The sequence below is a fragment of the Centroberyx gerrardi genome, chromosome 16 (genome assembly GCF_048128805.1).
Source record: "Centroberyx gerrardi isolate f3 chromosome 16, fCenGer3.hap1.cur.20231027, whole genome shotgun sequence".
NCBI classification, from domain to species: domain Eukaryota; kingdom Metazoa; phylum Chordata; class Actinopteri; order Beryciformes; family Berycidae; genus Centroberyx; species Centroberyx gerrardi.
The window spans coordinates 16,673,984-16,701,860 of NC_136012.1; the positions used below are offsets into that span (position 1 = coordinate 16,673,984).

General features: G+C 45.3%; 1 protein-coding gene across 1 annotated transcript in view; it reads right to left on the reverse strand.

The window, feature by feature from the left end:
- Positions 1-260: 260 nt before the first annotated feature.
- LOC139930656 (connector enhancer of kinase suppressor of ras 2) overlaps positions 261-27,877 on the reverse strand; it is a 53,553-nt gene continuing 25,936 nt past the window's right edge. Inside the window, exons 6-24 of the mRNA XM_071923889.2 lie at positions 26,026-26,145; positions 25,832-25,891; positions 25,587-25,655; positions 16,967-17,113; positions 11,772-11,899; positions 11,441-11,655; positions 10,911-10,997; positions 9,839-10,047; positions 7,930-7,967; positions 7,759-7,801; positions 6,227-6,275; positions 5,328-5,500; positions 4,476-4,549; positions 4,242-4,313; positions 2,733-2,803; positions 2,522-2,622; positions 1,038-1,797; positions 596-858; positions 261-470 (exon numbers count right to left, since the gene is read on the reverse strand). Coding sequence (XP_071779990.1) covers positions 261-470; positions 596-858; positions 1,038-1,797; positions 2,522-2,622; positions 2,733-2,803; positions 4,242-4,313; positions 4,476-4,549; positions 5,328-5,500; positions 6,227-6,275; positions 7,759-7,801; positions 7,930-7,967; positions 9,839-10,047; positions 10,911-10,997; positions 11,441-11,655; positions 11,772-11,899; positions 16,967-17,113; positions 25,587-25,655; positions 25,832-25,891; positions 26,026-26,145 — 2,889 coding nt within the window. The remainder of the gene's footprint in view (positions 471-595; positions 859-1,037; positions 1,798-2,521; positions 2,623-2,732; positions 2,804-4,241; positions 4,314-4,475; positions 4,550-5,327; positions 5,501-6,226; positions 6,276-7,758; positions 7,802-7,929; positions 7,968-9,838; positions 10,048-10,910; positions 10,998-11,440; positions 11,656-11,771; positions 11,900-16,966; positions 17,114-25,586; positions 25,656-25,831; positions 25,892-26,025; positions 26,146-27,877) is intronic.

Below are 27,877 nucleotides of genomic sequence, written 5' to 3' on the forward strand. Positions count from 1 at the left end.
GGATTATCAAAAGTTCATACACGCAGGTCTCTTGACTGTTCCCTCTATGATATTTACACATCTTACAGTGTGTGTTCCTGTGTGTCTTTTGTATGTGTGTTTGTGTGAGTTTGAGTGCGTGCTCAGAATAGTGATCAGGAGAGAGGATTTGGCTAATGCGAAGGTGTGTGTGTGTGTCTGTGTGTGTGTGTGTAGGTTTGTGTGAGTGAGTGAGCGTGTATATGTCCACGTGTATATGGTCTCTGCTTCTCTTCTGTTTCTCACACATGTGTCTCAATGAAGGAGTGTGTGTGGGTCATGAGCGGCGCGGCCAGTGGGGAGAGATCGTCCTGGCCGTTGGTGCCAGGACTAAGCTGGCAGATGTCTGAGTAGAGGTCGCTGTGCCACTGCTTCCACTCTCTGAAGGTCTGGGAGCACAGGCCAGGGTCCTCCAATAGGGCACAGATTACTGCCAGCTCCGACTCTTTGGCCTGGGGGACGAAAGAGACAACATGGGATTACTTAGGTAAACCGTGCTGAATCCTCTCACTACTTTTTCTCCTTTGAATTCCGAAATCGTTTTGTTTTGAGCGGTGATCCTCTGACTGTGCAGTACCTTCAGAGTGCTGCGGAGGGCTCGGACCCGGTGCAGCCTGTCGTTGAGCAGGGGGTCTCTGGCTCTCTGGGTGAAGCAACGCCGGAGCTCCTGCCGGCTACAGGGCCGAGGGTCTCCCAGGGCCGTGACGTTGGCCTGCTCCAGGGCCCGGTACAGCTGCTCCAGCCCGTCCAATGGCTCCGTCTCACGGCCCTCCGACACTCGCCGCTCCCTTCCCTCTGACACCCTCCTCTCCCTGCCCTCCACTCTCAACTCCCGCAAGTCTGAGAGAGCCAGGTAAGAAACATTAAGAATCAGAATCAGTAGCCTACTGGGGTGGTTAGGGTTAGGGTTAGATATAGGGTTAAATACTGAGAGAACAGAAGTAAGGTTTAATAACACACTATTGCCCATAGCCTCTCTCTCCTCTACTTATATAGCACAGACTGTGTAAGTTCGTTACCCTCATCGCCCTCGTTGATATCTGCAGCCTGTCCCTCTGCCTCCTCATCCTCGCTCCTCTCCTCCATACGAGCTGGGGTCTGTAGCAGCTTGCCCGGCCTTGGGTCTCTGTTCCTGGGCAGGCTTTGGCTGCGCTGCTTGTGGGAGCGTCGGTGCGTGTGGGCGTGCGTGTGTGGCCCCCGTTCCAGGGGGAAGGGCCCGTCCCGCTCCCTGTCCCGCTCTGCGGCGTGGTGCCTCCGTACGGGCAGCGTGGCCTGCCTGCGTCTCTCCGGGGACATGCCCTGTCTGCCCAGCCCTCCGTACAGCCCCATCTCCCCAACCATGCTCCCCATTCCGCCCCCATAACCCCCCTCGCCGTCCCCCGGTCCTGTCTGAAGGAAGTGCAGCCCGGCGCTGGTCAGCGGCGTCTCAATGAGGTCCTGCCAGGAGCGGCGCTCGCGGTGGGAGGAGCGGCAACCAGAGGAGTGGGTACTGGTGCTGCCCGTACCCGTGCCCATGCCCATGCCGTCCCCGCGCTGGTCCTCAGCCGAGGAGTGGGAGTGCGTGGACTCACTGGAGAAGTGGCGGCCGTGCTTGGGCTCCGGGAAGGGGCTAGAAGAATTGACCTGGGGAGGGATAGGGGAGGTGGAAGAGACCATCTGTGGAGGGATTGGGGAGGTGGAGGCGCTCATTGATGGAGGGAGTGGGGATGGAGTGGAGCGCAAGAGGCTCATGGAGCTGACTGAGCGGGGCAATTGGTCATAACTGTGGAGGAGGTGGGTCTGCAAGGGCGAGGGGGGGAGGGAGGAGGGGTGACAGGGTTGGTTAGTATGGAGAGGAGCAAGGAGGGGATAGAGAAAGGTTGATGGAGAGGTGGGTGAGAATGTGAGGAAGGATAACAAGAAAAGGTGATCCCACGAAAAGAAGGGCATAAAGAGAAGGAGGTGGTGAGCCAGTGTAGGAGAGCGAGAAGACAGGTGAAGAAAGAAGGAGAGGAAAGTAGTATAAAGGGACCAAAGGGCGAGAGTAAGAAAGCAATGAGATGGTAGATGAGTAACAATGACAACTCCAGAAATGACTGGCATGACTGTTGATTTTACATTGCATGGCTCAGCTGAAAAAAAAAAAACATGGTACCAATCCCACTGGACCTCAGCAGACTCTAGAGCATGTCACAACTGAATGAGGGACATTTGAAAGTTACAGTATCATCTTCCTGAGATGTAATGAGCACGGCTATTTGTCGCCACCTAGAGGTCAGAGTGTGAATAGGGGCTGGCAGCGTTACATAGAGAAGTGCTGGTCTTGGCTGCTTAGAGAACCAGATAGTCCCACACTCTGATGTTTTATTAATGCTGAGAGCTCTGGTCTATGCAGCCCTGAAAACTGTGGGGCTTTTAGAATAAAATATTCTATTAGAATGAAACACTGCAAGAAAATGTTGCCCGTGTGTGTATGTGTATGTGTATGTGTATGTGTATGTGCGTGTGTGTTGTCTCTACTCACCGATGGTGTGCGGTGGTAGGTATCACAAAGGGATGAGGGTCCCTCCTGTTTGAGTGTCATTGAGCCATCAACTTCATCCTGATCACTCTCACTCCAGTAGTCTGATGTTATGATATCAAGATAAACACCCACACACACAAACAGATGTTAGCAACCCATGGACAAAAAGGTAGAGTCCATCATTTCTAGACCAGATGCCAGACCATCTCACCTTCATCAGGGCGTGGCACCTTATCATCTGGTGTGTAGCCAATGGCGGCCAGGCCCAGTCGGTTCATCCACCTACAGAAAGGAGGGAGAAAAATAGACCCAGAGCAGAGCAAATGAGAAGGATGAGAAGAAAGGAGAAGGGAGGCATCAGAGGGGAGATGAAGAAAAGAGCAGAGAGGATGAGAGTAGAGGACGGGTTAGGCTGGGTAAATGATAGATGATGAATAAAGAACTCTCACTCTAAATAATTTAAATGGTGTCTCTTAACAGTTGATTTCTGTCTGACTGACTTCACCTCCCTGATGAGGAGAGAAAGGCATAGAGATAATTAGGGAGATGGATGTAGAAAGAGAGAGAGCTGACAATCATCTGTCGCATTCTGTCTGAACAGCGAGTCTCAGACGCCGCTCTCTCTCCCCATCCATTTCTCGTTTTCTCTCCTTTCTGTCCTCGATCATTCAGGACCCCCTCCTCCCTCCCTCCCCCCTGTCTCTATCGCAGGTTCTGGCTTGTCCTGTGTCTCTCTGCAGACAGCTAATAATGAGGTCACCACTAAGAATAGAGACCCAGCCTGAGCCTGAGGAACAGGAAACGCATCACACTAGGAAGTGCATCCCACAGGAAGACAACTTCCTCATTCCCTTCCCAGGATAAAAACTTAGCAGTGATGTTGCCTTAGATATCTAGTGTTGAGATGCAGTTTTTTTTTTTTTCGTGAATATTAAACTCTTATTTGGCACATGCAGAGCACCTAAAGGACGACATTTAAAACCCAAAGATTCTTTAAGAGTGTCAGTTTTGTCTTTTCCTTGAACTGGACCTTTAGTGTGGTTTCTGATGAGCTGTCTGCCTATACAGTCTATTCTGCGCTCTTAGTTTTCTAGTAAAATCCAAGTCAACATTACTACCTGAGCCTCTGCAAAAGCTAGGGAAATCCAGATGTGAGTGTACCTCAAGCCATGAACAACGATAATTTGTCAAGACGTCTAATGCCAACTTAGGTCTATACCCAAATCCATCCATCCACACACACACACGCATGTGCACAAATGCAAATCTACATGCAATAGCACATTCACACATTCACACGTACACCTCGAAACTCAGCATGGATGTCAAATATAGCTTGTTAATTACTCTCCCCCAATTAACTCCCCATGTCATTGAGGAGAGGTGTGGATAATTAGAGCTCATCAGATAGCACATAGGACTCCTGCAAATATCGCTACAGTCTCTCTCTTCCCCTCTCTCTCTCTCTCATACTCGCACGTGTACATGCACGCACGCTCACACGCGCAAGCACGCACAGTTCTGCATTTAACAACAGAGGGCCAGGTTCATGCCTTATTCATGGGCAGGGTTGTGTTGGTGGGTTGTTGCTCTGTGTAAACTTGGTTTACTCAGCTAAAATATTCATGAAAGAGCACGTGATGTCCCCGACAACCCGACTATTGTCCAGCCCACGTCAAGAAACACACACACACACACACACACACACACACACACTCACCTGTTCATCTCCTCAAGACAATCTGTGGCAAAGAAGAAGCTCTTGATTTTGGGATGACAGGCTTTGAAGGCACTGCAGTCAATCAGAAAGAAAGGCTGATTAGCGCGTGTGTGTTTGAGTGTGTTCTTTGCCTGCGTATGTATGTGTGCGTGCGTGTGTGTGTGTGTGCGCGCTGTGTGGGTGAGCGCAAATGTGCTTGATTAGTAATTTGAGTGACATGTGAGGGACACTCACAATTTCCGTCTGCACTCGATGGCTCGGTCTATTCTGAACTCGGGGAGGCTGATGAAGCCCTCAGCTTTCTCATCCTGCAGGCAGAGACAGATGGAGAATGGTGGCACATTCATCACCACAGAGAACAAATGTCATTGCGTGTGTTTACATGCATATTAATATTCCAATATTATTTGAGATACTCAGTAATATTCTGTTCAAGAGTCAGTGTGTGAAAACAACATATGTTATTTACAATGGCCAGGATAAGCTCCTTTAACTATAAAATTGTAGACGTGAATACGATAGCTGAGATATGACGATCTCACTGAGATACATTATCCCATTTAAAGTTAGTTCTTGGGGTCTGAGTAAGTTCTTTTTCCACAGTAATATTGAGTAGTCAAGATATCTGCACACCCTCAAAGTCTTCTTGGCAGGTACAAAAGGATAAAGGCAGGACTAAATAGAACAAAAAGACTCCATGCACACTGCCTTGCAATACATAGCATGGAGTCTTGTTGTTCCACAATATTGGAAATATTCTATTAATTCATGGGTCCAAGGACATTTGTGACTGCGATATAAAGATACAAATAAACAGCATATTAAAAGCTTATGCTTTACGTTTGCTTGAGGTAAAATGCTCTTACAAATGATTAAGCATTCACACCAAACACTGCACAGAATAGGAGACTTGAATGCTGGAAGGACAAAGATAGGAATGGAGATATTAAGTAGCTATAGATTTGGAGAAAAGAAAAGCAACAATGAATGGAGAGGCAGGGAGAAAAGAGAGTGCTGCGGAGATGGACTGATGAGGATTGGAGGAGTGTGACTAATAATGGTATTTCCATTTCAAGGATGTCTTACATTCTGGTTGGTGTACCAGTAGAGGCAAGACTCTTTGAGGATGAACCAGTACTTCCTCCATTTCTGGGTGAAGTAGCCTTTAGCGTCCTTCTTCTTCCACAGCCAGCCCTCACAGTCGCCGTGGCCCAGGTCCTTACAGGAAATCCTCCTTCGACTCGCGCTAGTAAGGGAACCTAGGGTGAGAGGAGATGCTTGTCATACCGGCGGAAAGTGAATTTCGTAGCATTTCGAATTGAATTAAACCGAATACAAGTAAGTGTAAGTGTGGTCATGTAATAGTTCAGTGGTTACAGTGTGGCACAAACAGGCTGCATCCCAATGTCCGGACTTACGGACTCGCGGACTCTGAAGCGCGCTCCCGCTAAGTCCACAAGGGCTTAGGACCGTCTCACTGCAAAATCAGCAAGTTCTTAAGGGCTATGATGTGAACTTTTCAAGCCTTCCATGCAGACTTTTAGCGAGTCTGCAGCCCTGAAGACTTTTCAGAGGGAATTGCTCATCATTCATAGCATCAGTGTCGTCAATAAATGAGGACACTGGGGAAGCGTCCAAAACGTGTAAACAGATAAAATGAAGAAAAAAAAAAGGTGTTAGCAAGAAAATGTTTATCTGGTTATCCGGAGTCTGGACATTGGGATTCAGCCACACTTCCAGGATAAAAGGTTTGCCTCTGGGTTATCCACACTAAAATGTATATGCACTGATAGTCTTGTAAGGTGTTATGGATAAAAGCGTCCACCAAATGGCTTATGTCATGATAATGCTTACTAGGAAGGGCAGACCATGACTGCCACAAAATGGATTGGAAATTGTGTATGGATTCTGCTAGACATAGAATAGAATAGAATAGAATAGAATAGAATAGCAGAAGAAGAAAGGAAACACAACAGGGTTTCTACCTTTACTTCTCTTTTTGGTTTTCGTTCTTAGAGAGGTGTAATGGAAAGACTGAAGGGAGAAGAGAAAAAGATATTAGTTGTAGACTATCAAAACTCCATTTTGAAAGGACATGTTCAGGCAAAGTTTCCAGGCTGGCGTTGATGCATTTCTTTTTTTTCCCCTCATAGAGAAGATAGGCTAGTTCACTCTCCATGTTTAGCTTATTTTTATTTTATCAGGCACACAGCAGAGAGGATTACAGGCACAGAGGGAACACAATACTGAAATTGCTACAGCCAGGAAACGACCTACAACCCGCTATGGAGGATTGAAAGCTGTCTGCCATGGAGACTGATCCACACTGATGCCAGGGCTTTGTGTATTTTGATTTTGTGTTTTGTGATTTCATGGTATCAAAAGTCACTGAAGGGCATCAAAAAGTGAGGACTTTGAAATCTTACAATAAGAACTTGAGTTTTCTTTATGTTTAAAGGCATCGGTCTTGAAATCATGGTCTAATTCTAGTTAAATGGCATGTAAAAGTCTGACATGGAAAAAAAATTTACTCTATAGAGCAGTGATGCTCAATCTTTTTCATATCAGGGACCCCTAATTTAGTACAAATTAGAGCCACAGACCCCCGTCCACTTCTTGTAAATTAAATAATTAATAAGTAACAATTCATCAATTTGTTGGGGACCCCCTGGAACCCCCTCAAGGACCCCTGGTGGTCCCCGGACCCCACGTTGAGAACCACTGCTATAGTGGGCTTTCAGGCGACATATCACACCCTCTGGCAGCCATATTGGAGGTCCTCAGCTCTGGTCCTAGCTCTCTAGTACGTTTTGGCTGTCTCAACAACTGAAAAGGCATGGTCAATTTCTGTGCTATTTTTGACTGGGAACTGATCGCTACTAATAATTTTGATTGTTTTTGTGTTTAGATAATGTCAGCTTGTTAGGTAGCAAATCATCTGGTCAGCTAACCATCACTGTCTTGTACACATCTGAATTGCACATTAGCTAATGCATCTTGTAGAAGGTAGGGTTAGTCATGGCTGTGATGTTAACATTGATTGCTCTGCTAAATTAGCCTGCTTGCTAACAAAGCCAAAAAAATAACTGTTTATTTAAGTTAACTGAGCTGACTCATCTCAAGCTACAACTCATAGTGCTTTGGAGGAGAGTTTAGAGCTGATGACTAAGACAGTGTCCTGTGTCACAGTAACCCACATTTGGAAACCAATTTACCTTATCAGACTATTCTATTTTTTAATTAAAACATTACTGAATGGATCTACACCCACACCACACCAATCTCTTTCAGGTATCTCTCATTTTCTTGTCCGGCTGTTATATATTTAGCCATTATTTGGGCACAGCCAATTCTCCAGCGGACCTCCATGAAGCCAGATGAGGTTGCTAAGATAACTGTGATGCAACTGCAAAGCCTTTATTACATAATGAAATGTGCTTTTATGCAACATCAAAACATATTGGAAAGAAAGCATTGTTTTAGAACAGGTATATGGATTATCAGAACTGTGTCCTACCTTCCTCATGGAGGCCGCTCCTGAGCTTCCTGAGCCCGAGTACCTGGGGAAGGACAGGAGGGATTATAACCACCAGTGACTTTTACAACTCCTTACATCAATCACAAGCATGTGAACTCACACACACACACACACACACACACACACACACAAACACAAACACAAACTCACCTGTCTGTTGTATCTGCTCGCAGTGTGTCTGCACCTCGCTGATAGACAAAGAAAGAAGGGAGTTAATTAAAGCGCTTCTAAAACTATCAATACTTACATGGCTCTACACACTAGATATGTTGATATGTATGGTCTCTGTGCTCTTCTATGTCTTTCGCTATGTTGTGCACAGTATCTTCTGTGGTTTCTTGTATTTGCATTCCATATATACATGTATCTTGCATATATTGCATGTTTGGATAACTGACTTGTGTTTTCTGTGGATGCAAATAAGCTCTTACATCAAATTACCATTGTACAACAAGAATACTGGTGAGAAGTCAACTTTGTGTGGCCAATATTACTAATGTGCTTCATATTTTGTATGATGGTAGGCTAGCTTTTGCCTACACAGTATGCTAAAGCGTTGCCATGCACAGTAGTAAACCACATGAATACTGCACACAGCAGTGAAACTATACCACCAATCCTCTTGATGCCCAACAGTAAGTTTATATAAGAGCTTATTTGCCAAAAGGTTGGTGTATTCCTTTAAGGGAAAGGGAATACACAGGGACAAGGGAAAAAAGCAGGTCATTAAGGTGAGCATATGCTTGTTAGTGCAGGATAGTATACTTCATGTGCCACCCAAAAGATATGAGTCACCACCATGAGAAACACACAGCTGAGAGGGGCAGAGAGGGCTGTGAGCTAGGCCGATAGAGCTGTGTGTGTGTGTGTGTGTGTAAGTGGTGTGTGCGTGTGAGTGTGTGCATGTGAGTGTGTGCGTGTGTTGTGTTTTAAGCACAGTCTGTCAGTCGCGCTTGTAATTGGTCTGGCTCATGCTGAGTCATACACCTACTCACAGGGATGCGTGTGCATGTGTGTGCGTGTGTGTGTGTGTCTCTGTGTGTGTGTGTGTGTGTCTGTGCATGTGTGTGTGTGTGTGTGTGTGTGCTTGTGTGTTTGTCCAGAATAAACTCCTATTTAGACTCAGGCGTGTCTGAGGAGATGGGGATATTAGGATGAGTTAGGATGAGTCGTGAGATGGCTACCCTGCATACAAATGCATCCCTGTGTGTGTTGGTGTGCCTTTGTGTGTGTGTTTGTGTATATGTGTGTGTGTGTGTGTGTGTGTGTGTGTGTGTGTGTGCACGCATAAGAGAGAACATTAGAGAGGGGTGTGTCTGAGTGTCTCACTGCTATTCTCTTAATCCCTGAAGCTGGCACCTATGCAATGACACTGATCAGCCCACTCTCCTTGGTCTCCTCACCCTGGCACACACACACACACACACACACACACACACACACACACACACACAAACACACACACACACACAGACACATACACACGCACATCTATTATTAACTAATCCTGATGTCTCACAGTTCTCAGAGAGGACATCCTCAACCTCCAGCTTGACTCTTTTGACACTTAGACACACACAAACACGCACAAACACACACTCACACACATACACACGCACACACACACGCACCTTTCTCCCTCTCACAATCTAGTCTTGGTCAATCAGGTCATGGTGTTCACAGATTCACACACAGTGTTTTGCATCGTGATATATTACCTCTGCACTACACGTTTCTGTTGGGTCTGTTTAATTAGCTAGCTTACTCATCTCTGTTGTGAAAATGTGACTTTATTGTTTGTGTCCATTACAGGCCACCATAGCTCAAGGGGATGGGAAGGGTGAGAGCAGTGGGGGTTGTTTGCTGTGCCAGACTGAATAACATAATAATAATAGCAAAATTTCAGCCTCTATTAAACAAAACACAATTATAACTAAATACAGAAGCAAGCTAGAAACTGACTAAAACTAAACAAAAATTGAAATTAAAATTGAAAATGATAAAATGTTAGTTATTATATAGGTGAAAAAAAGCCTAATTTAAAAGACTGTGTACATACAGGCATAGCATCGGGCGGCTGGTCCAGGCGTAGGGTGGAGGACAGCATGGAGGGGCTGATGGGAAAGCTGGGGCTGCTGGGATTGCGGCTCTTGCGCCGAGAGCGCCTGGTGGAATCCCGTCGGCTCTCTCTTCCCGGACCCTCCGGCTCCTCCTCGATCACCAGGATCTTGTCGTCGCTAAGGTAACGCAGCAGGGAGTTGTCCGAGTCTGCGGGAGCGAGGGAGGGATGGAGCGGTTAGAGGATGGACAGACTCCACAGAGAGGGATGGAAAAGCCCTTGACTGGGGGAGGAAAACCAAAGCATCCTGGAGGAGAGAGAAAACCCCAGACTAGAAACAGACGATGGTGAATAGACCGCTAAAGATAACAACCTGACAACAAAGGATAGAGCCTTGAAACAGGAGTGCCTCGGAGCTGTAATATCTGATATGGATCCACAGCCAAGACATCCAGTACCTCAGATAATCCGTTTGCAATGATTATGTTGATTTGGACGGCGCCATTGATAAATCTTGTCAGTCACAGAAAATATGAGGTTTAATCTACTTTGGCTCAGCATAGTAGCAGCTTCTCACCTCATTTGTTTATTATCCATATGCTTAAATATGAAAAAATACAAATTTGTGAAAGTGTGTTAGAGGTTGACAGGGACGAAGCGTGAGAGTGAGAGAGAGGAAGAGACAGAGAGAGAGAGAGAGAGAGAAAGGGAGGCCCCCAACAGTAGTATTGTGCTTTAATGTTATTCATAGACTTTCTGACGGTAGAGTGGAGGATCCTTGGTTGAATACAGATCGAGTCTCGCCGCAAAACGGTGGAGCTGGTAGAATCGGTCACATTCAAATACCTTCATTTCCTGAGCAGCTGTATAAATGCAATTTCCATGCATTTATGTTTCTGTATCGCTTTGTCAGATACATACCTGGCAGATATGTATCCATACACAACCACACCACCATGGACCAGAAGATGAGCTGAAATGTTTTGAGCTGAGTATGAAGCAAAGCACGGCACCAATCCGACCCGTTTGTGTGTTTGTGTGTGTGTATATGTGTGTGTGTGTGTGTGTGTACCTCGGCTCCCTCTCTTGCCCATGCTGGGTTCCTTGGCCTCGGCCATCCAATTATATTCCGGAGGCATGGAAACGGGTCTGAGGTCACCTGGAACAACCAATCAGCAATCAGAGAGTCGGCTAGGGGGGAGGGGTCGCGGGGAAGACGGTGACCGAGAGACAACGTGGTTGAAGGCTGGAGGAGTGGAGGGGTGAGAGAGAGAAAGTGGGGTGGGGGGGGGGGGGGGTGGCAGGGGGGGCAGGCAGGGAGCTAGAGACAGTCTGGGTCCTGTAGACGTGAATGGACCGACCCTTTTGGCATGTGACCAGCGTTTTCGGGGAGGTGTGTATACGTGAGGTAGAGACACACACAAGCACAGCCGTGTAGCGTGCGACGAACGACGAAAACAGAAGGAGAAAAGATGAAAAGTGGAGGTGAGAGAAGTGGCATGAGGATGCATGGTGGTCCACACAACAAGCACAGGGCCAGAGCCACTCAAACAGCATATTCTCTACTCTCTCTCTCTCTCTCTCTCTCTCACGCTGTCTTACCATGGGTGGGGGTCTTGTCCCGTCGGCGGACCCCCGTATTGCGCCCCCCCCTGTCGTAGTCGGGCCCCGGGGGTCCGTCTCCCTCCAGCAGAGAGAAGTACTGACCGCTGTCCTGGTCCAGGTAGTAGCTGACCGCCTCGGAGCCTTTGGAGCCGGACTGGGAGCTCACGCTGTAGCGGCTGATGTCGTCACACGACATCAGACCCAGCTCCTCCCTGGGGTGGGGGGGGAGACAGAGGTCGGAGCTGTCATCATCACTGTCATCACCGTCATCAAACATCTGCGTGTATGTGTGTGAGTGAGTGTGTGTATGTGTGTGTGAATGTCTGACCTGGTACTGTAGAGTCCAGAGACAGGGGAGAGAATAAAGACGTCCTGCATGCTGGGGGCGTCCATTTTGGACATACCCAAGGTTCCACCGGGTGTGGGAGAGGTACTGGTGGGGCTGGTGGGGACCGGCTGAAGGGAGAGAGAGAGAGAGAGAGAGAGAGAGATTCTATTTCAGCACCGTTGTATTGGGTTATAATTGGAGGAAGGTGAGGGGATCGTTGTTTTGAAGCACAACCTAAAGAAACGGAGTGTTAGATCTTTTCCTGCACCCACCCTCATAGAAAAGCAAACAAGCACGCAGCTTATGGGGTTACTTCGGAAGGGAACCTTTTATTTGTGATATCCGCCTTGTACCGTAGTTGGTTTAGCGTTGAAACACAAACAGAGAGTATTTCCAGAGAGCCACTATGTTGTGTGCGTGTTGTTGTTGTTTTTTGTTTTTTTTATATCTGTCTGACTGTGCAGCCTCTCCCACGTTCTATCGCTTCACTATTCTGTCATTTTGTCTCAAGCCTCTTCACTCACACAGGGCTCTCCATGTCTGTTCCCATGACAACCCCTCCTCTCCTCTCTCCTCCTCTCTCTCCTCACCCTGTGCTACAAGAGAGAGGTTGGAGAGGACGGAGGAAAGCTACCGCGGCCTCCTGCCTCGGCTCGGCTCGACCGCGACACACAGATTCATTTGTCATCCTGTCCTCTGTCGGGTCCTCTCGGGGACCTCGCTCTCGATGTCGCGGGAATTCATTCCAAATTTCCGATGAATTACATTTCTTCTTAGCTTGAATAGCTGGGGTGACAAATACTGCGATTCCTCTCGGGGGGGGGGGGAAGAGGTTTCCAGATTTTGAAAAATGGAGGGTTTTACGTCTGAGGAATACGCTCGGTTTTAGACGGGAGATGTGAGCGCGGACAGAATGGATAAACAGATACAGAACCCAAGCGGTGGTGAGGCGGGCAGTGTGCTCATTATGAAACCCCTGTGTTTCATCATTTCATCAGCGATGCATTAGGCTAATTCATTCCATCTTCCAAACTTTCCATCCTCCTCCCATCTCCACACCCCCCCCCCCGTCCCCCCGTCCCCCAATTCCCCTCTCTCTCCTCATCTCTTTCTTTTTCTCTCTCTCTCTCGTTCACTCTCTTCCTCTCATGAAGGCAGCTTACAGTAAGACGGCTTCACAATAAATAATGGAGACGGAGTGGAGAGAGAGGGACACGAGAGAGAGAGAGAGAGAGAGAGAGAGGAAAGCAAAAGAAATAGGACGCGAGATAAAGACACAGACGAAGAGAGAGAGAGACACAGAGAGAGAGAGAGAGAGAGAGAGAGAGAGCGGGAGGGGGAGAGAGGGGCGGGGGAGCTGTGCAGTGTGGTGACTGGAGCTGAGAGTGAAAACAGTAATTTAGTGATTACAGCCCACTGCTGCCTGCATGAACAGAGAGGGGAGGGGAGGTGGGGGGGCAGTGGAGGGTGAGGGGTTGGGGGGAAGGAAGGGAGGTAGTAGTAGAGAGAGAGAGAGAGAGAGAGAGAGAGAGAGAGATGGGACGTCCACAGCAGGCTGAACTCTACTCTGTTAAAAAAAAGCACTTAAACCATTTGCCCCCTGCTGCTTCCACTCAAAAATACCCAAATATCTCCTGCTCACATAACCCCCCTCTGACCACTATCCCCCGTAAACCCCCCAAACACCCTTACATGCACATATGCAAACTCATTAACACACACACACACAGACACACACGCACTCAGTTTCTGTAATCTATTTAGTTGTAACACATTGTGACTACTGTTGCTCACTGAGGAATGTAAAGCATCTTTTTTAACCTAATATATTAAACCTGATAACATCCCAGCTATGTAAGGCACTTAAGATGTACAGAAACAGTTGCCAAACACAAACTGTAACACATTCATTTTTTCAAACCATGTTGGAGAATTCTGTCAAGCTGCAATAGCCGTTACTGTACTGTGCATACACAAATAAACCACAATAACGTACTGTAACTAAGATGTCAGTACAGCCATAACCCCTCGCCCATTGAGTGGTCTTATAAATAATATATAGCCTGCCAATACATGCTGCCTGAAATAGTAGGCATTTGGAAGGAGTAATTATTTATGTGTCTAAACATAACAACATAAACAACAGGACATGGAAGCAGGGTGGGGTTAAGGGACAATGTGTGGCACACGTGCGACCGGTGAAGTGACCTGTGATGTGGACTGGACACTGATGTGGACTTTAGTCACACATGAAATCGCTCCCTGCAGTACATGTACATGTTGCAGCAGCACAGCAGGCGCGCATGCATAGGCATCGGCACAGTAATCCTCATCTTCTTTGTCCAAATCATTGCCAGCATCATTATAATTACAATAGATCATCAAATTGCTCTTCTTCCAACCTGCTGTGGACAGCACGCAAATACACACACACATACACACACACACACACAGAGAGAGAGAGAGAGAGAGAGAGAGAGAGAGAGAGAGAGAGAGAGAGAGAGAGAGAGATGTGCCATTATTCAGTAGAATAGAAGAGGTTGCCATGGAAGGATTTGGGTCTGAAATCACATGATAATTTGCAGAGATAAATTGTTTCCTTTGTGGATTCAGTTATAATCCAGCTGAACGCCTGCCACATTTGGGCTAAACTTCACAGCCGTACAATTCATCCCCCAAAACCAGGCTTAGAGGTATGAGTGTGCATGTGTTTGCATGTGTTTGTTTGTGTGTGCATCTGTGTGTGTCTATGAATGTATCCAAAACCAAGCTTGCAGAGTGGAGTGACCTAGTTCCTTTTGCCTCTCAAAGGAGCAGCGGGACTGATAACAGAAAAATCTCTCTAGTCCCCTATATAGTCCCCCTGCACACACACACACACACACCTACACACACACACACTTGCTTTTACACATGTAGATGGACAAGCATGCATACAGGCACCCATAGAAATGCCTGCACACCCGCCTGCATCAACACACAGACATACACACACATACACACACACCCTGTTTAGCAGGATATTTTGGATTCAGTGAATTATCTCCAGTATTTGCTGAGTAGAGGCTCTCGTTTCAGAGCCAGTGGAGCTGCCTGTAGTTGCTTATGAATAATTAAGAGCTCCGGTCTTTCTGAGAGAGAACAACTCTAAAACACTCCTTTCTTCTCCTCTCCCACAGATATTTCTGCGCTCTGATCTGGGCGCTCACGGCGTGTTTGTGTCTTAGCAGCCCATCAGGGTAGAACACTCAGAGCTCACAATAGCCTTCCCACAATCCTCTGCTGTTGCACACAGCAAATATAACAATAATCTCATGACACAGACTTAGAGCAGTGATCTAACAAGGCAACAACCTGGAAAAGAGAACAGTCCTCCAGCTCGTCACAGACAGAGACAGTGATGAAGTTAACAGTATATGGTGGAAGCGCCGGGATGCAGTCAAAATGGTTGTTGCATGGTTTTTAATGCTGCCCAGGTCACTATAGAAACCATATCCCCAAAACACTCTGCGTAGCTACTGAATCTCACAGTCAATCTCTCACACATGTGCACACACAAACATACGCACACACACTGTACTCACAGACAAACACGCAGTCACAGAATTGTTGCCTCCAAAGAACGGAGGACAAATATGCAGAGAGAGACATTGAGGAGGAGGATGGAGAAAGAAACAGAGGCGAGAAGGGGAGACCTAGAAAAAGAAAAAAAAAATCAGACAAAGAAAGAGAGAGGGAAAGAGAGAGCAAGCCAGAGAGCAGCAGAGCGCCGAGCAGAGATCAAAGCATGCATGTAGCATGTAAATGAATTAGCCTAATGCAGGGTTATAAATAGCAGCCATGGAACACAGGGCCTGACAAGACAGCCACGGCTTCACAAAGCACTCAGGCAGCGTCAGACTGGCCCTTGCTTCATCTTCCTCCCCTCAAACCCCCCGCTTCTCCTCCGTGAGTTTTGAACAGGGCTGTGGGATCTATCTTTTTTTTTTTGGCCACTCTTTTGGAGTACGTCTCTGCACAAGCTGTTCTTTTCGTGCTCCGAAACTGTCGAGTGATTTTCTTTGGCTAGGCGCGAGTCTGAATGGGTGATGGGTGATTAACAAAGTACTTGCCCCAAACTGAAATGTGCACTTGTTTTTTTAAAAAAAGGGGGGTAAAACATCTCAAACAAAGATGAGATATGATATGCCCCTATCAGCTATAAGCCTTCAAACAAGCGTTCTAACCTTTTAGACCTACTGTACGTTAATATTTCATTCTGTTTTAAAAAAAGAGCTGTCCTTCAGGGCAAAGGTTGAGCGAATCAGGTCCTGAGTCTCAGTAAATATGAATGTGGCATGTGAGTGGGAGTGTGAATTGACCCTCTGATGCCCTTGTGCTGCTCCGCTCTCGTTCCTGAGCAGCGATGTCAGGCTGCATCACACGTTTTAAATCACTCCACACCGCTCCGGAGCACCGAGCCACGTTTTTTGCGTGTTTTTTTTGTGTTTCTTTTTCACTGGAAAAACTGGTATTTAAAACTGTTATTTTTTCTCCTTCACTATTTTCGCCCACTTCTATCTTGAGCAACCATTATCTTTTTTAAAAAAAAAGTGCTTTTGGCATGCATACTTTCTCTTCAGTATTTATCCAACAAAAGCGGACTGGAGGTTTTACGCTGACTTGCTCCTGCAGTAAGCTATCAACATATTTCTGAATGGCAGTGAACTGTGTCAGTTTGAAGCTGTAAAAATGAGACTTTTGTTGAAAAGCACAACAGGAGGATGGTGAGGCAAGGTCAAACAGTGGACAAGTGCCCTATGCAAATATTTGTTAAAAATGCCAGTAGGAGAATACAGAGTGTGGGCAGTAGAAAAGAAGTGGGGTAGGGAGTGAGGAGAGAGCTGAGCGTGAGTCAGAGATAAAGCTACAAGGTACAGTACGCCTTATGTAGAGCCAAATCATCCTATAACCCAAATCCTAGCTGTAACTATATGAAGACCATGGATACATGGTTGAGGAAGAGGCAGCATACAGGTATTGTGGTCAATCCCAATTTCTTGCTTCCTTGCTTACTTTTCAAATACAGTGATGCTAGGAACTGAGAGTAGCATGTCAGTGATTCTCGGGTCAGTTTCGCCCTTTTCAGGTCAGGATTTGGGGAATCGCCCGTGTCCCAGCATGGGTTTAGGCTTCCCTGTGGTGCTGGTGTTTACCTGCAAGCCCAGTGGCTTCCAGCGGACGTTCCTGAGCAGAGCGGGCGTGGAGCTCAGGGTGTTCTGGGGCCTCTTCTTCAGCGTGAGGATGACTCCACATGGGTCCTCTCTGAGAGCGTTGACCAGGTTCTTCAGCTGCCAGCCCACCTGAGGAACACACACACCGGGCTACCGAGAGAACTGCTGCAAACCGCCACGCACACACATACAGCCGCGCACCGGGAGCGACCGAATCTACTGAGGAAAACCACCACACACACGAATATCGAGCTTTGGAAACTGCTGCTGCAAACCACCACACACACCGGGCTTCTGATACTACCTGTCCAGACAACCGCAAGGAACTGTTTACCGAAGCCAGTGTTGCAAATCACCATATATATATAGCCTACACTACCAGTCAAAGTTTTGGACACACACATTTTTCTTTATTTTTACTATTTTTCACATTTTAGAATAATAGTAAAGACATCAAAACTATGAAATAACACAAATGGAATTATGCAGTGACCAAAAAAGTGTTAAACAAATCAAAACTGTCTTATATTTTACCGTTTTACCTTGAACGGCAAAAGCTTTGGAAAGAAATTCATACATAGGCATCAAGTTCACTATTTATATTTGTCTAAAAAACAAAATTCAAGCATTTAAGCATAAGCCTTTAGATCAAAATGTATTTAAGATAATGAAAAACATAGTGCATTCAATCAGGTGTGTCCAAACTTTTGACTGGTAGTGTATACATCAGGCTGCTGAGAATACTGCTATAGACACACACTCACACACTCACATGCTTGCTGCATATCACCTTTTCTACCATGCCACAACGCAGTCACACTGCTTCTGTGCACCACTTACACACACTACTACTGAATGCCCCTGTTAGATCTAAGAGTTATACAGATGCAAGCAACGGGATCACATCTGCCAAACCAATACACCTTGTCACTATCCCAGCATTTCAGCACCATGTGTAGAGTAACACTATGCAGTCCCAGCGGGCCCAATTGGTCTGCAAACACTGTCTTTTTTTTTGTGATCAAATTTTTATTGTGTTTCTTTACGGTGTAACGATAATAAATCATATACACATACCCGCATGTATCACATTCATATGTGTCCATACATCTCCATAACACATTGTTGCGGACAGTGTAATTCAAGAGAGAAAAAAAAAAGAAAGAAACCTAACATTTTATCCCACCCTCCCCTCCCCTCCCCACCCTAGCTTACTCCCTTCCCCTCCCCTGGCTGGCTTCGGATAACTCCCTACGTAGGCATGACTACGTAATACCTAGGCATATAGCATAGGAGAAAAATTATAATAAAATAAATAAATAAATAAATAAATAAAAATAAAAAATGAAAAAATAAATAAATAAATACATAAATAATAATCTAATCAAATAATAATGATAATAATAATACTAATAATAGGACTACTACTAATAAATATATACACACATATACTGTACGTGCACACATACTGTATACATGTACATACACATGCCTACACATACCCATATACATACAAATACATTTATACATACATACACACATAACTCTCCACACAAAAAAAAATACATTTAGCATAGCGAAACAAACATTATTGGCCAACCTGATTCATATAGATAGATTTAACCTTCTCCATTGCCTTGGACAGAACCTCAACTTTATTTGCCATGGCCCCATTTGACCAGGCAATAGAAAGCAGCAGGTTCCTATTTCTCTATTATTACACAGAGGGCAAATGGGTGTAGAACAAAGTTGAAGTTGACAGCGTTTCCTGGGAGTGAAGTACAGTCTATGAATAAATTTGTAGTGAATCATTTGATGGTTAAAATTTCGTGATGAAACTTTGATATTTTCCCATACTCTCTTCCAATTAATAACTTGCTCCCAATCCTTTAAGTCAACATTCCAGACTTTGGTCACCCCCATTATAGGACTTGTAGCTTCCTGTAACTTTTTATACAGATTGGATACAAAACCCCCACATTTAGGTTTAATACATAAAAGCTTAAGAAGCGGGTGTATAGAAAGAGAATTATTGCATGGGACTCCATAACTTCGAAAAGCAGCTCTCAATTGTAAATAAAAATAAAAAGATGTTCTGGATAAATTATGTGCGCTTTTAAGATCTTCAAATGATCTTAAGCCTCCATCATCCATAACGTGAGAGAGAGTGCGGATACCAGATATAGACCATGTAGGAAAAACAAAAGGTTTCCCACCTAAACAGAGGAATTTATTTTGAAATATTGCCGTCTGAGTGTGCCACTGCATCTCCCAGTTACCTAATTTCCCCACTTGTTGCCAAATCTGTATGGAGTGGGCAATAATAGGGCCAAATTTTGTTTGACAATATTTGAGGGGTAAGCCACAAAATGCTAGTTCCTCCAATTTATAAGGGGTAACCACACTGCGTTCAATCTGGAGCCAAGGCATGTTCGCATCTTGAGAAAATCAATTTTGGGCGGAGCATAAATAATAGATAATAGGAACTAAAATTGGGTAAGCCAAATCCCCCAAATGTTTGCCCTGTTGGAGTATTGTGTTTTTAAGTCTTGGTCATTTCCCTCTCCAGAGAAACTTAGATACAAGGCTCTGAATCCTGTCCCAGTACCGAGGAGGTGAGGGTAAAGGAAGCATACTGGATAGGAAATTAATCTTAGGTAAGATATTCATATTAATAACTGATATTTGACTACATAATGATAATGATTTATGATTGAACCATCTCTCCAGATCTTTTGCGATCGAGTCGTGTAAACGATTGTAATTCTTGCTGACAATTTTATGAAGAGTAGAGAAAATATCTACACCAAGATACTTGAATTGAGAAACTATTGGTATTTCTGTATGCAAATCTGAATAACCTAAAGCATTATTCAAAAGTAAAAGTGCGGATTTGTTCAGATTTACTTTATAGCCTGAAAACCTACTAAACAATGAAAATATTCCATTACTATATGGCAAATCATGTACTACATTACTGAAATATAATAAAATATCATCCGCATATAATGAGATAACATGGCGTGTGTTCCCCACGACTATAGGACCTATATTTTGAGATTGGCAAATTTTTTGAGCCAGGAGTTCCAATGATATGGCGAATAAGAGCAGAGAGAGGGGGCAGCCTTGACGTGACCCTCTGCCTACAGGAAACGGAGAGGAGCAATGGTTTCCAGTCAACACTATAGCTGAGGGGTTACTATACAGAACTTTTAACATATGTATAAATTGTCCACCAAAACCCATATGTTCCAATGTAAACCACAGAAAACTCCACTCAAGACGATCAAACGCCTTTTCCGCGGAGTAATCTTCTTACATTGTCTGATGCTAATCTATTTTTAACAAAACCTGTTTGATCAAGATGAATGAGCTTAGATATAAGTGGGTCTAATCTATTAGCTAGGGTTTTGGTGAACAATTTCACATCAGAATTTAATAATGATACTGGTCTATAGCTCATGCAAACTGTGGGGTCTTTATCTACCTTGCATAAAAGTGATATGATAGCTGTATTGACGTCTCTATTGAAAAAACCCTTCTGGAGAGATGTATCGATCATATCAAGCATAATTGGTCCTAGATCCGACCAGAACTCAAGATAGAATTCTGGCGGAATGCCATCTAATCCAGGCGATTTGCCTCTTTTCATTTGTTTCAGTGATTCAATTAATTCATTTAGTGTTATTTTTGTATCTAAGGAGTTAGCCTCATCTGTTGAGAGCTGAGGTAAATTCAAATCTTCAAAAAAAGAATTCATGAGTTCGGATGAGTCATCTGTCTCACTTAGGTATAATTTTTGGTAAAAAATTTTTAAATTGTTGGTTAATCAATTGAGGGTCATGCAGAATAGAGCCATCCTCGGCTTGTACTGAAGATATAACAGACAGACGATCGTTATTGCGGAGTTTACTGGCCAGTAAAAAACTAGGTTTGCTGCCATCAAGATAGTGGGATTGCCTAACTCTATGTATTAAAAATTCAGACCTCTGTCTGAGGAGAGAGTTGATGTCAGTGTCAGAGTTGAAAGTCAATGTTTTGCAGAAGACCGATATTAAACCGCCAGCGTGTTGCACGACTAGGAGATGCAGTTAGCAATAAAGCACACAAATTAGCATGGTGGTCAGACAGTGACATTTGTACTATTTCTGCTTTATGAACTCGATGTACCAATTGAGAAGAAATTAGAATATAATCTATCCTCGAGAAGGAACAATGTCTACCAGAATAGAATGTATACTCTCTTGTAGGAGGATTGTGCGTTCTCCATATATCCGAAAGGGCATAATCCGAAACTAAATTCCGCAGGGCAAGAGTATTTGAGGATACATTATTAGTCTTAGTTGTTTTATCCATTAAGGGATCCATAACTGTATTGTAATCACCTCCTAAAAAAACTTTAAATTGATTCATTTTATGAAGAATTTTACATAGAGATGAAAAAAAAGAATTGTCATATATATTGGGTGCATATATTGAAAGAAAAGTGACAGTCTCTCATATTCAATCATAGCCTACTCAGTTGTGGGTATTTCTCATACCTGGCCGCCTGCCATAAGTCAGTATTCAACTAGAAGTAACTTGTTTAAAGCTGGGAAGATAAACAGTCTTGTCCACTTCTTTGCAAACAGCCTACTGGCCTGTTGATGTTGATTCCGTAGCGGAGCTGGAGTTAGTGAGAGACGGCCTCACTTGTTTCTCATAGAATTCCATAGCCTCCGCTGCGCGAGCGAAGGAAAAAGTTTTGTTGTTGAAAGTGACCAGCATTTTAGCAAGGTGAGCAATGCCATATCTCAGATTAGCTTTACGTAGGAGTGCTTTAATCTCATTGAATTCAGCCTGCTGTTTCCGCAACTCGATGGTCGTATCGGGGTAGATGCTGATTCTTTGTCCTTGGAAATACAGTTTACCTCCCATTGCTCCGACCAGGCGCTGGATGGTGCGTCTCACCTCGAAACTGTGCAGCCGGGTTATCATGCAGCGGCTCCCGTCTTTGGCAGTAGGACCGGTGCGATGAGCAATACTAACCAAGGGAGGCGGCCCCAGGTCGTCTTCACCAAACAGTTCATAGAGAAGTTTATTGACAAATGCGGTAGGTTTACCTGCCTCAATTCCTTGCTGTAGTCCAATTATGCGCAAATTAAATTTCCTGCTGTGATTTTCAAGTGTTTCCATCTTCTCTTTTAATTGTTTATTCACGACCAGCAGGGCTTCTCCATTGTGGACATTCGTCCCTCCATAGATTCCAAATCTTCCACTTTTGAACTGCATGATTTAATAGTAACTTCAAGCTTCTCTAGTTCCTCGTGGATAGGTTTGAGCTTGGTGTCGAGCACAGATGAAATCTCCTCTCGGACAATTTCTCTGATCATTTTGCCAAGAGATTCGGGATCCATTTCCCTACTGCGTAACTTACAAGGCATAAGAGTGTCCAGAAAATATTCTGCCAAAATATATTCGGCTGAAAGGGTGCCTTAATTTCGAATTAACTAGTTTGAAGGGGAGCGTGTCTATGTTCCCTCAGCCCTATGTTCCCTCAGATCAGTACCTCCGCCAATGAGGTAATGTTTTCGCCCCTTTCGCCCCCTAACCCTAACCCTAACCCCTAACCCTAACCCTAAACCCTAACCCTCTGATGCTGAGGGAACATAGGGCTGAGGGAACATAGGGCCTAATTTGGATGGGGAAAAAAATTCATCAGGGAACATAGGGCTGAGGGAACATAGGGATGACCCCGGGAACGGCGCATGGCAGGAGTTGGCGTTCTCGCTACTTGCCACCGGAAGTCATGTGTCATGGGACTGCAAACACTGTCTTAACAACGTACAGGGCAGATTGGTCAAGACGGTCTAGTTCTCATGAGAAGAGATTCGAAAGAAAGAGAGAGGGGGACACAGAGAGAAAGAGAGGGAGAGAAAGAGTCAAAGAGAGACGGTAAAAGAGAAGAACAGGAGGAAGGCTCAGTTCTTAAAAGTGCTGACTGCAGCACAGTTTCCTTGTGGGTCCGCCCAGCCCGTCTCCAGCGCTCACAGCACTCGTCAGGCCATTGATTGGCTACACTGGTCTCAGATGCTGGAAGCGTCCGCAGAGGCCACACACACACACACACACACACACACACACACACACTTACCACACACACACACAAGGACACAGCCCAATGTTACTGAGCAGTGGGCACCACAATACATGCACATACATACTCAGACACATATACAAGCTGCACACACACACACACACACACACACACACACATACCACACACACACACACACAAGGACACAGCCCAATGTTACTGAGCAGTGGGCACCACAATACATGCACATACATACTCAGACACATATACAAGCTGCACACACACACACACGCACACATACACACACACACACACACACACACACACACAGCTCTGACCTTATTCCTGACATGATGATGACCGGCTCATGTCAGCTACTAGCCGCCCAATTTCCCATTTCTCTTTGGCCCAGTTCAGTTCTCTGGGTTCAGCCAACGTTCACCGGCCACAAGGGCCTTAATGGAAGAAAGTTACTATGGAACTGTCCTGTCCTACCCAACATATGGGAGGACACATAGGACACACTAGGCCCCACCAGGACTGTGGTCACTTCACTTTCAATCCAATTAATCAATTCAAAATGTAAACACAAACTCTAATTCATTTACCAATGATAATTCATTCTCAGTTACTTCTGAATTGGAAATTCCCATGCCAAAGACTTAAACTTTTGAGGGAAATCTTGAATTAATTGAAGTGAAAGTGAATTGAACCCAGCCATGGACCCTTGTTCGATCATCTTAGCTTGCATTAGCTGCACGTACCGTATATGTTAACAGGAAACACAAAGCATATGTTAACCAGGCCAGTTTAGAGCTGCTCTGCTATGCAAATATGCAGCGAGCAGAGGGAAACAGGGAGAGACCTACCAAAATAGTAATAGAGCATAAACTGCTGCTGGAGAGGTTTCGCAAATCCCAGGGGTCTTCATTATTTTCCCAGATGCTATTACCTCCACATAATTATGTTGCCTCTTCAAACAATCAGTTTGTTATTTGAGCAAATTCCACATTTTACCTCAAAAGAGAAGCTGAGCTAAAAACTGTGTATCTGTGTCCTGTTTTGAAGTGGGCCTCAAAGAGAAGCTCATACATAGACATGAAGGCTGTGTTGTGCTAAATACGTGGGATAGGCCTACATAATGATTCTATAATATAATGGAATGTGCTCATTCAATATTCACACTAATCTAATTTTTTAAATATGGAGCCCCACAAGATAAAATTATCAGGCATAATGTTGACAGAGAGAGAGAGAATGCTGGCAGTGTGTAACCATCTTTGCTCCACAGCGGCTTTCTCCAGGATAGAAAACAAGAGCTGTATTGACTGGAGACTTCCCTCCGCCGTTCTCCCCCTTTCCCCCTCCCTCTCTTTTCATCTTCCTCCTCACCCTCTCCCTCTCCTCCCTAATTCCCTCTTTATTTCCTCCTCCCTCTTTCCTCCTTCTCTCCCAGCTCTCCCTCGTCCCAGCATCATCCCCTGACTGCTTCATTCTGTCTCTCTCTCTCTCTCTCTCTCCCATCCCGCCTCCCTCTCTTCCTCCCATGTCTCTCCCTGTTTGCCCCCCACCCCTCCCCACCCCATCTCCATCTCTCTCTCTCTCTGTCCCCCTCTCTCTCTCCCCCTGTTTGTCTCCTCCCCCAGTGTGAGGGATCAGAGAGGAGAGGGTCTAGCTGAGGGAGTAATGAGGGGTTGGAGCAGAGAGCCTGGCAGGGTGCGATCTGCACTGTCACCCTGAGGAGAGAGAGAGAGAGATAACACACAGCTCCCTCACGCGTCAATCAACCCCGCTCCCCGGCGCATCATGCACGCTTTCGCATGAGCAACACCTATCGAGACGTACAAGGAAATACTTGCGGAAAAGCACTCAAAGCACTCCCACACATACACACAAAAAACCTTTTTTTCCCCCTCACAAATCTCAAATAAATGCTGGAACAAATCGTTTGTGTTGGAGCTGACAGCAAAAGCAATAGAGAGCGCACTCAATCACATACTCTCACAAGGCACCGTTTCATTTAAGATGGCTGCCCATTTCTCTGCTCCCCTCTCATGTGATGAGTCTTTGCTTGAAGGTAGAACTACAATTTATTCAAGTCTGAAAGCGGAACATGAGTTCACATTTCAAACCAGAGGCCTCCTCCGGGGGTTTCAACAATGGCCACAAATTCGAGAAAGACTGAACTGACAATCGCACTGTACTGGACTGAGCAAGGGCCTTGCAACAGCCTTCCTATAATCTGCTCCCCCAGCATGCCTGATTAGCCTACATGGCAACACAGTCACAGGACAGAAAGCACCATGGCGGTAGTGGTGTGGTGGCGGTGGTGGTGGCAGAGTCCATGCACCTTGACAGCCCCTCAACATAGCACAGAATGGAGAACAAAAGACAGTTTGCAGTATGCAATCACAGTGGAAACACATGGAAAGTACATTTCCCATGATCCTACATGAGTACAGTATGTGTCGGGAAGCTAGCCTTAGCGCTAGATAGCCTACTTGCGGGGGTTCGTGTCTGACTCACCACTGTCTGATGGTTGACCTGGATCACCTCGTCCCCTGCGTGGATCTTCTTGCACTGGTCTGCTGGAGACTGCAGAGCGAGAAATTGGAGGAAGGAAGGGAAGAGAAAGGGCATAGGGAATAGAGAGATGAAAAAAAAAAGAAAATATCACAGGAGACACTGAGGCGTAGATTCAGTGTCGGAGTACACTTCAGGTGACCATGGGTTGCGGTTGTTTGAGTGTTGAGTCTTCAACGAAAACTCACATTCTCCGTGGTTCCGGTGATAACGTGGAGTCCATCGTACGTCGATTTGATATACATCCCCTGATACACACACACACACACACACACACACACACACACAGGAGGAGGGAGGGTTCAGTACACATCATATAATCCACATGGAGGAAAAATGGCCAATTGCATGTATATGTGTGTGTGTGTGTGTGTACCCCTACCAGCCCTTCACTAGGCATGATGCTGGTCAGGTGGACCACCTCCAGATGGGCAGACTGGGAGACCAGAGAGTCCGACGACAGAGAGATGATGTGGTCGCATATTCCTGCTAGGGTCTTACACTGGAGATGGGACAGAGGTACGGAGGTACAGAGAGGGGGGAAAAAATGATAGAAAAAGAGAAAGAGAGAAATAAAAAAAACAGAAAGCCAGAGAGTTATTGAGATTGGTTTTGGTCCGTGAGGGACGCTGTGACCTAGCTGGAGGAGGTGAAACAGAAATCATTTCATCAGATTGTTCCACATCGCCACTTCCATCACTCCAACACACAAACTGTTTCCTGTCACAGTCTGTCCACAGGCATGCCCACAAGACACCATCACAGACAGTCCGACACATCGCCCATACCAGCCAAGCCGCAGGGCCTCCCATGACATTTTCTAACATCTAAATTAGAGAGCACATTTTTCCATTGATGCTGTTTTTTTTGTTTTTTTGGGAGGGGGGAGGTGGCGGCTGTTTCGTCTGCCACATGAGCTGAGCAAAATCAATACATTGTAGAGCGGGTGATTTATCTGCACTGTAATTTTGATGTTGCTTATGCATATTACTCCCCGTGAGTAAATGAGAGCAGATAAGCCAAATGAAAGCATGGCTTCACCTTGGCTTTGTTCTAAATAAACCTTGACTGTTTTTCAGGCTATTTGTCTGCTTGGTCACGCATGAAAGTTAATTTATCATCAGCGGCATCTCTGCCTTCTAATCTTGGCTGACTGACTGCAGTGGGCTAACACAGACCGTTACCCTGGTTATCCTGCCTCACCGCATCGCTGCTCGGCACACACACACACACACACACACGCACACATACACCCTGAAAAATATACATTCTGTACACATTTTAATACAATCGCACTCACACAAACATGACATGCATGCCACACTGTACACACAATGATCAGTCCTGCAAAAAATTATCTTCCAATCTGACCTCAATCCTAATGAGCAATTACTGGATAGTTATAAAATGAGGAGAGCAGATCTTCAATCTCACATACACACATACACACACACACACACACACAAAGCACAGCTCAAAGCCTATGATTCATTCAGTGTGAGAGAAAAGGTGGAGGATCTTCAGTGAACTGGGTATGCGATGCTTATGTTGTCTCTGTCTTTCTCTCTCGCTGTCTCACACACACACACACACACACACTTCCACACTTCCACCCTTTTCTAGGTCAGTTGTTTGAACATTGCACTGCCTGTTTAGCTTTCTGTTTATACTATGATGTTATGCTATAGTCAACGTGTCCATACTCTTTTAACACGTTATGTAATGAGATACCCAAGACCACATTTTCATGTCATATACACACTGAACAAACCTTTGCGCCTCAATTTGAGGAGATTCGATTTGAGGAAAGGAAACATTGAAAAAGCATTAACAAGCAGGGAAAAACTAGTGTCAGTGTACATCTAATCCAGCCTATATAAATAGTACATAAAGTCCCCAGTCAGATGCCACTGCGAGTGACAGTGTTGTGACTCTGCTCGTGTTTCTCTTTGATCATTAGACTAATAGTCTTGACCTGGGATTAACATGGGCCGTCAGACAAAAGGCCAGTCACCAGCGTGGAGTCTATACCCCTCCAGCTCTGACACACCCAGCTTTCATCTGACACGCCTCCGGGGAATCAGAGCGCAGATTATAGGGAAGTTAACTTATGTGGCTGGCTGGCTGGCGTGAGATTTAAGAGCAGTCAAACAGAAAGCCAGACACAGTACACTGCCAAATGGATTAAGCTCTGACTGCACACTACCTCCCCCTCCCCCTTCCTCCCTCATTCT